The 16,783-nt window shown below is 42.7% G+C and overlaps 1 protein-coding gene across 4 annotated transcripts in view; it reads left to right on the forward strand.

Annotated features, from left to right (window-relative positions):
* LOC115213338 (ATP-dependent RNA helicase DDX42) overlaps positions 1 to 16,783 on the forward strand; it is a 56,749-nt gene that overhangs the window by 17,772 nt on the left and 22,194 nt on the right. For all 4 annotated transcript variants that reach the window (XM_029782284.2, XM_029782276.2, XM_036507922.1 and 1 more), the window contains 7 exons: positions 2,541 to 2,681; positions 4,019 to 4,138; positions 4,266 to 4,373; positions 5,539 to 5,607; positions 6,374 to 6,502; positions 13,528 to 13,627; positions 15,376 to 15,423. In XM_029782284.2, the coding sequence (XP_029638144.1) occupies positions 2,541 to 2,681; positions 4,019 to 4,138; positions 4,266 to 4,373; positions 5,539 to 5,607; positions 6,374 to 6,502; positions 13,528 to 13,627; positions 15,376 to 15,423 (715 nt within the window). The remainder of the gene's footprint in view (positions 1 to 2,540; positions 2,682 to 4,018; positions 4,139 to 4,265; positions 4,374 to 5,538; positions 5,608 to 6,373; positions 6,503 to 13,527; positions 13,628 to 15,375; positions 15,424 to 16,783) is intronic.

Genomic DNA, 16,783 nt, shown 5'->3' on the forward strand with positions numbered 1-16,783 from the left:
AATAACCGAATAGAGTAGTTGTATACTGTCGACTAAATGTGACAGTCCCATGAAGGGAATCACACCACTGCTATTTAGCCCTAGGAAGCATCAACGCTTCCTGTCAGCCTTGACACATTTCCTGTGTTCTTATGTTTACAAAGGGGAGTCAAGCACCTCAAGATTCAGAAACTAGTCTCTGGATGCAGGCTTAGCTGTGTGTGTGTGTGTGTTGTGTGTGTGTGTGTGTGTGTGTGTGTATGCATGCATGCATGTGTGTGTGTATATATATATATATATATATATATACATACATGATGATGATGGTTGTCTATTTGTGACTGAGGAAGACCATTGCTGACCTTCAGGAACATTGTGTACTCTAGGACTAACATAGTTTGCATTTGCAGCTCCATTGGTGTCTAATGAGCCTTGTTCTTGACAAGCATGCATGACTGCAAAGGTTGCAAACCAAGCGTTCCTCATTCACTACACCAGCAATTCACTTTTGAGCATCATACTTAAGTTCTTCATGCAGAATACGCTTTCTCTCAAAAGTGTTGACCCCCTCCTGAACCTGCTCCCTCCATCTGTGACGATGACAGGCATTGCTCTCCCAGTCAGTCTCCTGCATATCACAGGCCTTTAATGTGGACTTGACACAGTCCTTAAATCGCAGTGTTGGTTTCTGCTGGGGTCTCTTTCCATTCACAAGTTCCCCATATACATACATGCACAATGAGCTTCCACACAGTTTCTGTCTATCAAATCCACTCACAAGGCATTGGCTGACCTGGGACTATAGAAGATTCTTGCCTGTGACACCCTGCACTCACATGGTTGCAAAGTGAGGTTCTTGACCACACAGCCATGTCTGTCTGCAGCTAAGCAGACATGTTGCCTTTCACATCTTTTATGTTTTGTTTTTCATTTTCCTTTTATCATCCTCTCCTCATTAATTTGTAACTGCTTTTTTTCTTTTTTAATCATATATACAGCTAATACTGGCTCCCGTGTCTGTGGCACGTAAAAAGCACCATTCAAGCGTGATCGATGCCAGTACTGCCTGACTGGCCCTTGTGCCAGTGGCACGTAAAAAACACCCACTACACTCTTAGAGTGGTTGGCGTTAGAAAGGGCATCCGGCTGTAGAAACTTTGCCAGATCAGATTAGAGCCTGGTGCAGCCTTCTGGCTTGTCAGCTCTCAATCAAACCATCCAACCCATGCCAGCATGCCAGCATTAAATGGCGACAATGTTGATGATGACTGTTGATTAATGCATGAAAGTTTCAACTTCTAAAATTTAAGCATTCTCTAGTAGTTAACTCTAGGTCTCACTTCCCTCAGATAATGATTTCTATGTCTACTGCTGAGTACAAGGCAAAATATCACAAGACTTCTTTGATGCAATCCTCATTACTCTACAAAAATAATAGAACAATCCAACTTCTGAGGGGTAACTGCTCTACTTTGAGTTTATTGATATTATGTGGTTGGCATTAGGAAGGGCATCCAGCTGTAGAAACTCTGCCAGATCAAGATTGAAGCCTGGTGCAGCCATCTGGTTCACCAGTCCTCAGTCATTCGTCCAACCCATGCTAGCATGAAAAGCGGATGTTAAACGATGATGATGATGATGATGTTCATCTAGTGCATCTTAGTAAAAAAATGGAAATAGCTTTCCTTGCTCTGTAGCATTCTTGGTTCAGTAGTCTGATATCTTCATAATTTCCTCTCTCTAAGTGTATGTATCTCTTTTGACTTTGTACCAATTGATGATACTGGTGCTGCTACTCTAGTCATTTGGTATGACACCTTTGTGTATTACCTGGTCCACTTGTATATTTATAGTTCAAATCCCGTCAGTATTGAACTTGTAAATTTATCCATTATTCTTGTGCTGGTACCACATAAAAAGCTCGCAGCACACTCCGTAAAGTGGTTAGCATTAGGAATGGCATCAAGCTGTAGAAACCAAGCCAAACCAGGCTGCAGCTTAGTGTAGCTTCCCAGCTTGCCAGCTCTGGTCAAACTGTCTGACCCATGCCAGCATGGAAAACAGATGTTGATGATGATGGTGGTGATGATTCCACTAGAACTGACTTTGCATCTGTATTATATTATACTAGCAGTATCGCCTGGCGTTGCTCGGGTTTGTAAGGGAAATAACTATATAAGCATTTTTAGAGATGTAAAGTATAATAGCCATCTCAAAGCGGGGTGTTACTGTAGCTTTTTACGTTCTGAGATTTAATAATACATTTGTATAGAGTTATTTCCCTTATATAATAGCAAAAAAATGCATTAAAAATGGGGGAAAATGATGGTAAATTTTTTTTTAAATCGTAGACGCGCGCTAATACCCAGAAGGGCTCCATATGAATCACGACTATAAGATACCCGCTTTTGGTTACACTGCACTGCAAAATGTGGGAGTAGTTAGGAATCTAAATCGTAGGAGACAGACACACAACTTCACTTTTATATATAAAGATTTACGTAAATATCTAATGCTATGTTCCACGGATTTTTATGTTCAAAATGATTTATTTTGCTCAGAGTATCGATCCTTTACCACCAGTTGATCACACTGAAATCACATACATGGACTTTGAGAAGAACTTTTATGAGGAACATGAAGAAATCATCAAATTAAGTGATGAACAGCTTGATGAACTCCAACAAAAACTTGGTATTAAAGTAAGTTTGATCTTTACTATTCAGTCATATATATTTTGTGTTACTACTCTCTTTTACTCGTTTCAGTCATCTGACTGCAGTCATGCTGGAGCACCACCTTTAGTCGAGCAAATCGACCCCAGGAGTTATTCTTTGTAAGCCTAGAACTTATTCTATCGGTCTCTTTTGTCGAACTGCTAAGTTACTGGGACATAAACACACCAGCATCGGTTGTCAAGTGATGTTGTGGGGACAAACACAAACATACACACACACACACACACACACACAACACACACACACACACACATATATATATATATATATATATATATATATATATAGATACATACATATATACTACAGGCTTCTTTCAGTTTCCATCTACCAAATCAACTCACAAGGCTTTGGTCGGCCTGAGGCTATAGTAGAAGACACTTGCCCAAGGTGCCACGCAGTGGGAATGAACTGGAACCATGTGGTTTGTAAGCAAGCTACTTGCCACACAGCCATTCCTGCGTCTACTATTTTACATGTATTTATTTTTTTACTTACATGTTTGGGATGGTTTATTTGCAGTTAGATTCTTTTTTTATTGCCAACATTAGCCACTCACCAATCAATCAGAAGTGGAGCCCTTTTGTTCTTGAGGGCTTATAGGGCAGTTTACCTGGTTTCCATGGCGTATAAATGATCGTGATCACAATGTTCCCTCGGAATGGACACTGATCCATTACAGGATTCGAGGCCAATGATTTTGAAGGCTGGGGACAAGTCATTATTTACATTCGACAGATATTTGTCCTCATCTTGTTTGTTATTAACACGTTTCGGCTGATATACCCTCCAGCCTTCTTCAGGTGTCTTGGGGAAATTTCGAACCTAGGGTTCTCTTTCCTAAGGTATTTTTCGATGTTATTATCATTATTGTTCAGGTCACTGCTTGGAATCAAACTCGGAATCTTGGGGTTAGTAGCCTGCGCTCTTAACCACTATGCCGTATTTTATTTTACTAATCCTGCTGCGTTTCACATGCAAGTTTTGGTCTTCCAGAGTTGTCTTGGTGTAGGTGTATAAGTTGACTTTCCCTTTTTTGGCTGTAAGTTTTCCTCTTAAAAGTTTGACTTGTAAGCCAGAAAATACAATAAGTAGACTGTGACAAGCAGTGATGTGTCCTGCCTCTGAATGCTACACAATGTTTGTTCCATCATAGAACCATGTCTGTAAACCGGCTCTGTGACCTCTCATAATCTCCACCTCTCTCTCTCTTTCTTTCTTTGTCTTTCTCTCTCACTCTCTGTCTATCTCCTCCTCCTCCTCCTCCTCTGTCTCTTTCTAAGTTGTTGTTATATTTTCAGGTAACTGGGTTGTGTCCTCCCAGACCCGTTAGCAGTTTTGCTCATTTTGGATTTGATGAAGGACTCATGAATATCATAAGAAAATCAGAATATACACAACCTACACCCATTCAAGCACAGGTAAGTCACAGTCACTTCCTTTTTCTTACACTATATTCTATTTCAAAGAAGATTTTAACCTACTTTTTTATTAAAGTCACTGAAGACCTCTTTCCAGATTATTGATGAAAATTATTGTTTATTTTAGGGGGTACCAGTTGCTTTGTCTGGCCGAGATATAATTGGAATTGCTAAAACTGGCAGTGGGAAAACAGCTGCCTTTATTTGGCCAATGCTTATACATTTGATGGATCAGGTAAGATAAATTTCATATCATTATTATTATTATTATTATTATTGTGTGAGAGAGCAGTGCATGCCATCAAAGTGACACTGGGGTAAAATATACGAAGCCCTTTATACCGATCATGACTACCCGTCTGATAAGGGTACACCAGGCACATGCATCACAACCATATGTGCACAACATGGTGATCTCATATCAAGATAAACAGTGCATGACCTTGCAGGTGGGGCCCAATTAGACTTTTCTTCTGGTCGAGTAGCCCATCCTGCTCAAAAGGTCCCTGAATAAGGATTGTTTAAGGATGTTGAACGAACCACCTATGTTTCCAAAGGTGAATTATCTAAAATTATTATTATTATATTATTATTATTATTGTGTGAGAGAGCAGTGCATGCCATCAAAGTGACACTGGGGTAAAATATACGAAGCCCTTTATACCGATCATGACTACCCGTCTGATAAGGGTACACCAGGCACATGCATCACAACCATATGTGCACAACATGGTGATCTCATATCAAGATAAACAGTGCATGACCTTGCAGGTGGGGCCCAATTAGACTTTTCTTCTGGTCGAGTAGCCCATCCTGCTCAAAAGGTCCCTGAATAAGGATTGTTTAAGGATGTTGAACGAACCACCTATGTTTCCAAAGGTGAATTATCTAAAATTATTATTATTATTATTATTTAAGGTGGAGAGGGAAGTGCTACTTCCCAGTGAATTTGTGAAAAGATGGGTGTCTCTTGCAGAAATGGTTAGTGTGAATGGTCCTACTCTGTGCACCTGTAGACTGGAGAGCGAGAGTGAAGGCGTGTGCCTTTGGTGGTCAAGGCATTCCTGGATCTGTGGATGTCCTTGATTGGGCCTAGTTGGAGTTTCTCCTGTATTAGGAAGACTGCATCATTCATGTGGCCTTAATTATTTCAATTATGAAGAATTCAGTACTGCTTCATCCAATATCTCTTTTTTTTATTATGATATGGTTTTGTGTGTGATTCAAGGAGATTTAGTGGCTTTTTCTAGCAGAGCATACAATCATGTAGAGGCTCTTCCATGGATTCAGTTGTATTATTTGTGGATTTATAAAAATTGTTGTTTAAGAATTTCAAAATATATTTTAAATTCAGCTCATAACCCAGTTTATAATATTTCTTTTTTTTGTTTGTTTCACAGAATGAACTAGAAGAAGGTGATGGCCCCATTGGATTAATTTTAGCTCCTACTCGGGAATTATCCCAGCAAGTAAGTTTGTCTATGAATTACTTTACATTTCAGCTTTCCTCATCTGAAGAGATCTTTCTGTCATTTCTTTTTAAATCTTGATAAATTAATATGTCCTTTATTCTCCCCCTCTTTGTCATTTTGAAGATAGTGAAACTGATTATTAGAAAAAACAAAGCAAATTTTAAATTTTAAGTATTTTATGAATGTAGATTTTTTTATGATTTCATACAACCGTGGTTTATATTTTTGCATATTTTATTATCGAGGTATCAGCTGGAGATTTCATCACCACAATTTATTTTCTTCACAGCACTGATTCATTCTCACTCTCTCCTCTAAATGTGAGTAGCCATGTAGCTCCTCTACAACAAGAACCTGCTCTGCTTCACCGTCTTCTCTCATACTTCAATCCTCATCTCCTAGCATAAAACTATGCCCCTTCTTTGGGTTTTGTAGTCTTGTGAGCTGTATGGTAACCTCACTAGCATTGGTGGCACAAAGAAAAAGCTCTCAGTACATATTGTAAAGTGGCTGGCATTAGGAAAGTCATCCAGCCATAGAAACGATGCTGAAGCAGCCACCAGAGTATAGTGAAGTCCTTGAACCCATTGGATTTTGTTGAACCATTCTATTGACGCTAGCATGGAATATGGATATTGAATGATGATGTTTATCTTCATAAATTAATTTTAGTTCCTCTCAATTGAAAGATGTGGATATGAATTTTAAAATCAATTAAATTTTTTTTGTATCTTTTTTTTTTTTTGTTTTTCTGTCCTGTTAGATCTATCATGAAGCTAAAAAGTTTGGTAAAGTCTACAATATTCGTGTGGTTTGTGCTTATGGTGGTGGGAGCCTTTGGGAACAATCAAAGGCATGTCAGGAAGGAGCTGAAGTCATTGTTGCTACACCCGTGAGTATTATAAGAGAAAATAAAGATATTAATTTCTTGTTATTTAGACTGAGATCAGCTGTGGTTGAACAGATCTATGATAAAGATGTTCAAAATGCACATATATATGGATTAATACATGCTTTTAAAAAAACGTTAAAAAAACAGATCAAAATAATGATGTGCATAACATTCTCAATGTTTATATATATATATATATATATATATATAAACCTTTCTTCACCCATTTCCTTCCGGTCTTTCAAAATGTGACCGTGTGTGTACTGTTGGCGATTTTTTTCCCTCTGTCTTCCCTTCTCTGGATCTTTCCTTCTCCTATGTTTCCGACGAAGAGCTCCGCTCGAAACATTAAACCCTCCTTCTTTCCTGAGCGTCCAATAATACTATATTTGTTCCACGTCCTCGCGTTGTTGTATTTTTTTGTACTTTCTTGTTTGGATTAATTATATATATATGTATATATATTCGTTTGTACATGACTGCAACGCTTTGGTCCACCAGTTCAACTTTGAACCAAGACCCCGCCGAGCCAACCTCACTTGGGCCGAATCCATTGCCCTTCGCCACCTCCGCCGACGTAATGACATCGTCATCAAACCGGCGGACAAAGGCGGGGCAGTGGTAGTGTGGCGCACGGACCTATACAGGGAGGAAGCGCTCAACCAGCTTCAAAATCCCCTCTTCTATCGCCTCCTCCCCTCCGATCCCACCTCCTCCTACCAACAGCGAGTGTCCTCCACCATCCGCGACCTCATCTCCTCCTCCGCTCTCCCCCCACCGCCACCAACCTCATCGTCCGCACACCCCGCACCTCCACCATCTACTTCCTTCCCAAGATCCATAAACCCTCTAATCCTGGCCGTCCCATAGTCTCTGCCTGTAATTGCCCCACTGAACTCATTTCCCTATACCTCGACCGCATCCTGTCCCCCCTTAGTCGCAGCCCTCCCATCCCACATACACGACATCAACCACGCCCTCTGTCTCTTCAATTCCTTTTCCTTCCCTTCCAGCCCCTCACACCTCCTCTTCACATTAGATGTAAAATCCCTGTACACAGTGATTCCCCACAATGACGGTCTCCTAGCCCTCCAACACTTCCTCGACCGTCGTCCCGACCCCACCCCTAGCACCCCCACCCTTCTCCGCCTGGCTGAGCTCGTCCTCACCCTCAATTGCTTCACGTTCGCCGTGGAAATGTACCAACAGGTGTCCGGGGTCGCGATGGGAACTAGGATGGGCCCCAATTTCGCCAATCTCTTTCTTGGCTACATTGAGGCCCAAGTATTCTCCCAGTTCTCTGGGCCGACCCCCGAACTATACGGTCGCTATATCGACGACTGCATGGGTGCCACCTCCCTTTCCCGTGAACTTCTCTGCCAATTCATCTCTTTCCTTTCCAACTTTCACCCCTCTCTTCAATTCACCTCCACCATCTCCAACACCTCTGTCAACTTCCTTGACATCTCTCTCCGCATCGATCACCCCTCCAACTCTCTCACCACCACCGCCTTCTTTAAACCTACGGATTCCCACCTCTATCTCAACTTCTCTTCCTCCCACCCCTTCCACACCAAACCAGCCATCCCCTACTCCCAGTTCCTCCGCCTCCGACGTTTGTGCAGCCGCGACCAGGATTTCGAGACCCAATCTCTATACCTGGCCCGCCTGTTCAGACTCCGAGGGTACCCACCCATACTCCTCTCTGATGCCCTCACCCGCGCCCATCGCATCGACCGCACCACCGCCCTGTCTCCTTCCCCCCGCCCACCCCCCAACCAAACCCCCTTTCCCCTCCTTTTCCACCCCCTACCCTACCCCTTCGTCGCAAGATACTACGTGCCTTCCGTCGCCTCCAGTTTGATCCCACCACCCGCCCCATTTTCCCTAACCCACCCCTGTCCTCCTTCAAACGAGCCCACAATCTGCGTGACCTCCTGGTCCACAGCACCCTCTCTCCTTCCCCCTCAGCCCCACACGGATCATTCCCTTGCTCTAGATCCCACTGCAACACTTGCCCCTTCATCACCAACACCACCGCTGTCACCGGCTCCAACCGGCATACTGTACGCATTAGGCACTCTTTTACGTGCACCTCGTCTGGCCTTATTTACTGCATTAAATGCAACCTATGCGGGATGCTGTATGTAGGACAGACGGGACGCCGGTTGTCCGACCGATTCACAGAACATTTGAGGGACGTTCGCCTACACTCTTTTTCTCCCATCGCACGCCACTTCCGCTCGGCCGGCCATTCCCTAGATGACATCTCAGTGTTTGGTCTCGCCCCCCACAATGGTCGCCCACTTTCCAGGCTCCACTTAGAGCAACGCTACATCTTCACCCTACAAACTACTACCCCACACGGACTTAACACAGCCCCCTCCTCTTGAGGTCCTCTTCTTCTTCCTTTTTTTTTTTTTCAGATACACCCCCCCACACACACCTACCTACCTCCCACATGCCTGTTCACACACACACATACGTATACACATCTACGTACATACATTCACACATTTAATCACACACACTTATAGACACATGCACACACTAACATACAAACCAACATGCACATACATACACACATACATACATACACACACACATACATACTTACACACAGACATACATACACACATACGCACACTCATACACACACACTCATACACACATCGCACATACATACTTCACACACACACATGCACACATACATGTAGGCACACACACATACATACATACATACCCACACATGCACACCTTTACACGAATGCACACACACATACACCTATTTGCATCCAGGCAGCCCCCCCCCTTTCTGCTTTCCGGTTTTGGCTGATGGATCCTCGGTTCCCGCTTAGCCTTTGCGCTCGCGCGCCTTGGCGCGTGCTGGGGGCTTGGTCGGCCCCATGGGCTTGCGTTGTATTGTTTGTGTGTTGTGTGCGTGAGCGTGCTTCGTGTGTGTGGGCTTGCTTCGGGTGTGTGCGTGCGTATGTATACATACCCACACACACGCATGCATCCCTACCCACATACATACACGCACACCTACTCACACACACACATACACACACACACACACACATACCCGCACACACACCTGCACACACACACATACATACATACACACACATACCTACTTCAGACATACACACACACAGACATACACCCATACACTCACACTCACACACATACACACGCACACGTACACATACACACACACACACCTACACAGCCATACCCTCACTCAGACACACACACCTACCTACACACACACACAAACACACACAGACACACACACATACTTACACACACACTCGCCTGCACGCGCACACACATGCATGACAAACACCCATACACTCACAATCACATACGCACACACCAACATAAACACGCACACGCACACATACACACCCACACACATACATACGCACCTACATACACACACGCACGCATACACACGCACACACACGCATACACACATACATTACACACGTACATAAACACCTTCATACACATGCATACACACACACACACAAACATGCACGGACACACCCAGACATACATACATACACCTATACACACACGCCCACACACCTACATACACACACATACACGGACACACCCATACATACTTACATACATACACCTATACACACACGCATACACACCTACATACACACACATGCATACACACACACACATGTACGCACATACACACACATACGCACATACATATATACCCACACACATGCACACACACACATACGCACATGCATGCATGCACACGCGCACACCTACACGCATACATGCATATACACACACACGCACGTACACATACATACATACACATACATACACCCATACACATACATGCATCCTACACACACATACATACACACTCACACATACATACACACACACACACTCACTCACACACCTGCATGTACGCGCACACATGCACATACACACACTTCCACACACACACACGTACATACATACACACTCATACACATACACACACACACACGGACATACATCTATGCACACATATATACACACACATACATACATTCATCGGACACACTGACACCCAGACATACACACAGGCACACTCACATCCACACATACACATACTTACACACACACTCGCAGGCGCGCGCACACACGCGTTTGCGCCGGCTTGCGCACGTATACGCGCATGCATGCACCTCGCTCTTGGACCCGACTAGATCTCCGGCTCGTTTCTGGGGCCGTCGCCTGTCGTTGGGTTCTCCCACGCCCGTCTCCGCGGGACCACTCTTCCATCTTCCCCTCAGCTGGAGTCCTTTTTCCTTATAAACCCCCCCCTTTTTGTACACACACGCGCACACATACATACACCCACTCACACACACATTTGCTTAAATATATACATTACTCTTACACACACTTCAAATCTACTCGCCATACATACAACTACGACACTGGACACACACACGCTACCACTCAACACACACACACTGGCACGTTACATACGCCCCCACCCCTTCCCCTCCCTCCCTTCCTCCTTCCTTCATTTTTTTACTACTGACCACTGTCTGCTATGCCTACTACTGTTTCGCCCTACCTCACACGCCTACACACAGACGCACACACTAACATATATATATATTTTTTGTTTTTTTATCTCGCCTCACACACACATACACACACGCACACGCACACACTCACACATACACACACATCTGTTGCGTTACCAACCCTGTCTCCACTCTTTTGGCTTTAAAAACCTACTTTGCTCTTGTTATCGTAAAATTCCGCCTTTCACCATGTGTACTTCGTAAACACCAGTCGCTTTTTTTTTTCTCCCTTTTTTTTCTCCCTCTGTTTGCCCACCTCGGGATCTTTCTTTCCTCTCTCTTCCATCTTTATGTTTCCGACGAAGAGCTCCGCTCGAAACGTCATACCTTCCTGCTTCCATCTTTCCTGAGCGCCTATTAATAATAATACTGTAATTGTTCCACGTGTTGTTGTTTTTTCTGTTTTCCCGTTTGGATTAAAATTATATATATATATATATATGTGTGTGTGTGTGTGTGACGTAACTGGTACCCATGCTGGTGGGACGTGAAGAACATCTTTTGAGTGTTGGGCCTCATGGAAACAATGACTGAGACCTTTGGCATTTTGTTGTGCTTGAGAAGAAGACCCATCAAGCCAAGCAAAATCACAGTCGTGGCAGATACCAGTGTCACGTGAATGGCACTCTCGGAGTGGTTGGCATTAGAAAAAGCATCCAGCTGTAGAAAACCATGCCAATTCAGACTGGAGCCTGGTGCAGCCTTCCAGCTTGGCAGCCCCCGTCAAACTGTCCAATCCATGCCATCATGGACAATGGACATTAAGTGATGATGATATATAGAACAACTTGTTCCATTCTGTATGTATATATGCATTGCAAATATTGTACACATTGTTTTATGCCTGAGTGGGCGTGTCTGTATATATAATTTAATTTGCTATGTAAAAAAAATGTTTATTTTTTCACATTATCTTGGGCAAGGCTTATGAGTGAATTTGGTAGATGAAAACTGAAGAATGCTTTCGTATGTCATCATCATCATCATCATGTGTGTAGATATAAATATGGTCATGCATTTTTTGGCGTTAGGAAGGCATCCAGCTGTAGAAACTCTGCCAGATCGGATTGGAGCCTGGTGCAGCCATGTGGCTCACCAGCCTCCAGTCAAACCGTCCAAACCATGCCAGCATGGAAAGCGGATGTTAAACGATGATGATGATGATGATATATATATATATATATATATATATATATATATATGTATGTGTGTGTACCTTCTCTAGACATCACATGATAATTGTAAATAAGTATCACTATCATACAAATGATGCTATTTGTTTCCAGTTTTCTGTGAAAAGCATGTTTAGCCATGGGAAAATATTACCTTGCTTTGAAACAGGTGAGGGTTGGTGACAGGAAAGGCATTCAGCTGCAGGAAATCTGCCTCAACAAATTCTCCCTAGCACATGCAGGCATGGAAAAGTAGACGTTTGAATGATGATGATGAAATTCATATGTGCTGTTGAAACATCATTAAATCAAAATAACCATGCACATAACATTTACAATGTATATACAGAGAACAACAAGACTATAGCTAGTACTATTTTGTATTTGTACATACATTATAAATATTGTGCACATCATTATGTATCTATGTGTATGTCTTTTGCCTTTTATATTTTTAAGTTGTTTTAGTCATTAGACTGTGGCCGTGCTCTGTCACCTTGTTGAAGAATTTTAGTTGAATGAATCAACCGCTGCTCTTAATTTCTTTTAAGCCCAGTACTTACTGTATTGAAGTGGAGGCACATAGCCTAGTGGTTAGAGCAGTGGACTCACGGTCGAGGGATCGCGGGTTCGAATCTCAGACCGGGTGATGTGTGTGTTTATGAGCGAAACACCTAAGTTCCACGCGGCTCCGGCAGAAAGTAATGGCGAACTTCTGCTGACTCTTTTGCCACAACTTTCTCTCACTCTTTCCTCCTGCATCTTGCAGCTCACCTGTGATGGACCGGCGTCCCGTCCAGGTGGGGAACTTATATGCCAAGGAAACCGGGAAACTGTCCCTAATGAGCCAGGCATGGCTCGAGAAGGAACTAACTTATTCTATTGATATCTTTGCTGAACCGCTACTGGATGTAAACACACTAACACTGGTTGTCAAGTGATGGTAGGGGACAAACACAGATACAAAAACACACACATGACGAGCTTTCAGTTTCTGTCTACCAAATCCACTCACAAGGCTTTGGTTGGTCTGAGGCTATAGTAGAAGACACTTGCCCATGGTGCCATGCTGTGGGACTGAACCCGGAACCATGTAGCTGGGAAGCGAACATCTTACCACACAGTCATGTCTGCACCTGTGTAATTTATTTAACTGCTTTGTGAGGAAAGTTTTTCTTCTTATATAATAAAATTATTTTGGAAGGGTTTTTCTATAAGAATTTCTCTTTTCTAGGGTCGTCTGATAGATCTTGTGAAGAAAAAAGCCACTAATTTACGGCGAGTAACATACTTGGTATTTGATGAGGCAGACAGAATGTTTGATATGGGTTTTGGTAAGTGTATTTTTATCATTATTGTTATTAATTCAGGCAGTGAGCTGGCAGAATCATTAGCATGGTGGGCAAAATTCTTAGTGGCATTTTGTCCATCTTCACATTATGAGTTCAAATTCTGCCAAGTTTGACTTTGTCGTTTATCCCTTCGGGGTTAGTAAATTATTTACCAGCTGAACACTTTTGTCGATGTAATTGACTTACCCCGTCCCCTGAAATTGCTGGCTTTGTGCCAAAATTTGAAATCATTACCTCCACCTTAGCGAAGGTGGAGGTATTATTTTCAGTGGTGTTTGTTTGTTTGTCTCTGGACAAGATATCCCAAGAACTGCTGGATAGATTCAAATGAAATTTTCTGGGATGTTTGGCCCCATGACAGGCACGAACTGATCAGATTTTGGAATTGATCCGGTACTGGACAAGGATTCTGGATTATTTTTCCTGATTTTTTTTTTTACTTAATTTTTGAGAGCAGTCAGGTTCATTTTTAGTACTCTCATTTGTGAGAGCAATTGAGTTTATTTCAGATATTCTCATTTTAAAAATTATCTTCAGCTAATCATTGAGAGGATGTCGGTGTTGCCTTGCCTGAGGTTTGCCCTCTCTGAGTGCTCCTGTTATTATTGTTATTATTAAGGTGATGAGCTGGCAGAATTGTTAGCTTATAAGGAAAAATGCTTAGTAGCATTTCTTCTTGCTTTTTACACGGAGTTCAAATTCCACTGAGGTTGACCTAGCCTTTTATCCTTTCGGGATTGATAAAATAAAGTACAAGGTGGGTGCTGCAGTTGATGTAATTGACCACAAATCTCAGGCCTTGCACCTATAGTAGAAAGGATTATTATTGCTATTATTATTATTATTATTATTGAGTGAGAGAGCAGTACATGCCATCAAAGTGATCCTGGGGTAAAGTATACGAAGCCCAGTATACCCATCATGACTACCTGTCTGATAAGGGTACACTAGGCACATGCATCAATACCATATGTGTGCGAAATGGTGATCTCATATCAAGATAAACAGCACATGACCTTGCAGGTGGGGCCCAGTTAGAATTTTCTTCTGGTTGAGTAACTCATCCCACTCAAAAGGTCCCTGAATAAGGGTTGTTTAAGGATGTTGAACGAAACACCCATGTTTCCAGAGGTGAATTATTCAAACCCCAAAGAATCCCTCTCAACACATGGCTATGATGCTCCCCCACTACTTCTGCTCGTGATCAGAGATGCATATATTATCACCCACTAAGGGACATGCTCAACTGGTTATGGTCAAACAACTGACAAGCAAATCTGTGGTAGTGAGCAGAATATTTGCAGTAGCCCATCTTTTATACCAAGGCAAAACAATGTACATGATAACACTTTCAATCAGTTAAGATCAGGAGCCATGAGAGCCACTGTCTGGTACTGCATCAGGGCATCTATTATTATTATTATTATTATTATTTTTATTATTATTTGTTTGTTAGACAGCAAGCTGGTAGAATCATTAGAGCTTCAGGCAGAATGTCTTGTGTATCTCTTCTGACTCTTTATGCTCTGGGTTCAATTCACATTTGAGTCAACTTTGTGTTGCATCCATTCGGAGTTGATAAAATAAAGTATTAGTCAAATACTAGCAGTCAATGATTTTGATTAATCCTCTCTGCTCAAAATTACTGGTTTGGTGTCTAAATTAGAAATGATTATTATTGTCATTAGTATTTTCAAATTAAAACATTTTTTTTTCCCTCTAAATTTCAGAATCCCAAGTGCGGTCGATAGCTAATCATGTTCGACCAGACCGTCAAAGTAAGTTTTTGAATTCTACTTTACACAGTGAAGAAATGGGGAAGGGCTTACAGGAGGTACTTCTTAGAGAAGCAAGCTCTTCTCTTCTCTTTTTCTCTCTCAATTTGTTTAGTAACTTCACTAAATCGGAATCGAAATCGCTCAAAAATCAATGGGAATTGTAGTTATGATACCAGTGCCGGTGGCACGTAAAAGAACCACCCGAACGTGGCTGTTGCCAGCGCTGCCCCGACTGGTCTCCGTGCCGGTGGCACGTAAAAAGCACCAACTGATCGTGGCCGTTGCCAGCCTCGCCTAGCACCGTGCCGGTGGCACGTAAAAGGCACCCACTACACTCACAGAGTGGTTGGCGTTAGGAAGGGCATCCAGCTGTAGAAACACTGCCAGATCAGACTGGGACTGGTGCAGCCTCCTGGCTTCCCAGACCCCAGTCGAACCGTCCAATCCATGCTAGCATGGAAAGCGGATGTTAAACGACGACGATGATGATGACTTAATAGAAGAACATTTGTTGTTCAGTTGATACTTCCATTGTGTGAGAAGCGTGTCTTGAGTTACAAGTGCTGGGTATGGGGAAATGAATGTGGGGAAGCAGATGAAACTGGAAGAAATCGAAGTGAGTCTCTTCAGTGGACAAGTGTAGAATTGCCAAGAGAGAGGAAGATGTTGTCATCATAATCATCATTTAACGTCCATTTTCCATGCTGGCATGGGTTGGACATTTTGATGGGAGCTAGCAAGTTGGAGAACTGCACCAGGGCCCAGTCTTCTGTTTTGGTATGGTTTCTATGGCTGGATGCCCTTCCTAATGCCAACCACTTTACAATGTACTGGATGCTTTTTATGTGATGCCAGCACGGGTACTTTTTATGTGGTGCCGATATGAGTGCTTGAAACAATGACTTGCAGAGAATGATGAGAATAGAGCTAGTGTTGGATGTTGTGGAAAGAAATGGGACGAACAAGCTGGATGATTTATTTGCTGAGGAAGAATGAAAGTGATTGGGTCAAATGGAAATGAATGAATGTAGTGGGGAAAAAGCTGAGAAAGACTGGGCTAACAATGATGGAGTTGGAAGTATGGGCAAAGGGTTACTGAGGGAGCATATAGGGGAAAGTGTAAAACAAAGAAGGCTGCAACCCTAGCCTCTGCTATAGCAGTGAAAAATGTCTTTCACACTCTTAACCACTATGCCATATGCCCGTGGGCATATGGCATAGAATACATGTGTACATGCATATGGAGTAGGGGATATGAGGTGTAGTGTTGGTGAATTTCAGGAAGCATGGAAGTTTTAAAGGATGCAGTGTCTCGGCAACTAACAACTGATGCAAGTAGTTTGTTCCATGCTTCAGCAAC

Source organism: Octopus sinensis, linkage group LG1 (assembly GCF_006345805.1).
Source record: "Octopus sinensis linkage group LG1, ASM634580v1, whole genome shotgun sequence".
NCBI classification, from domain to species: Eukaryota; Metazoa; Mollusca; class Cephalopoda; order Octopoda; family Octopodidae; genus Octopus; species Octopus sinensis.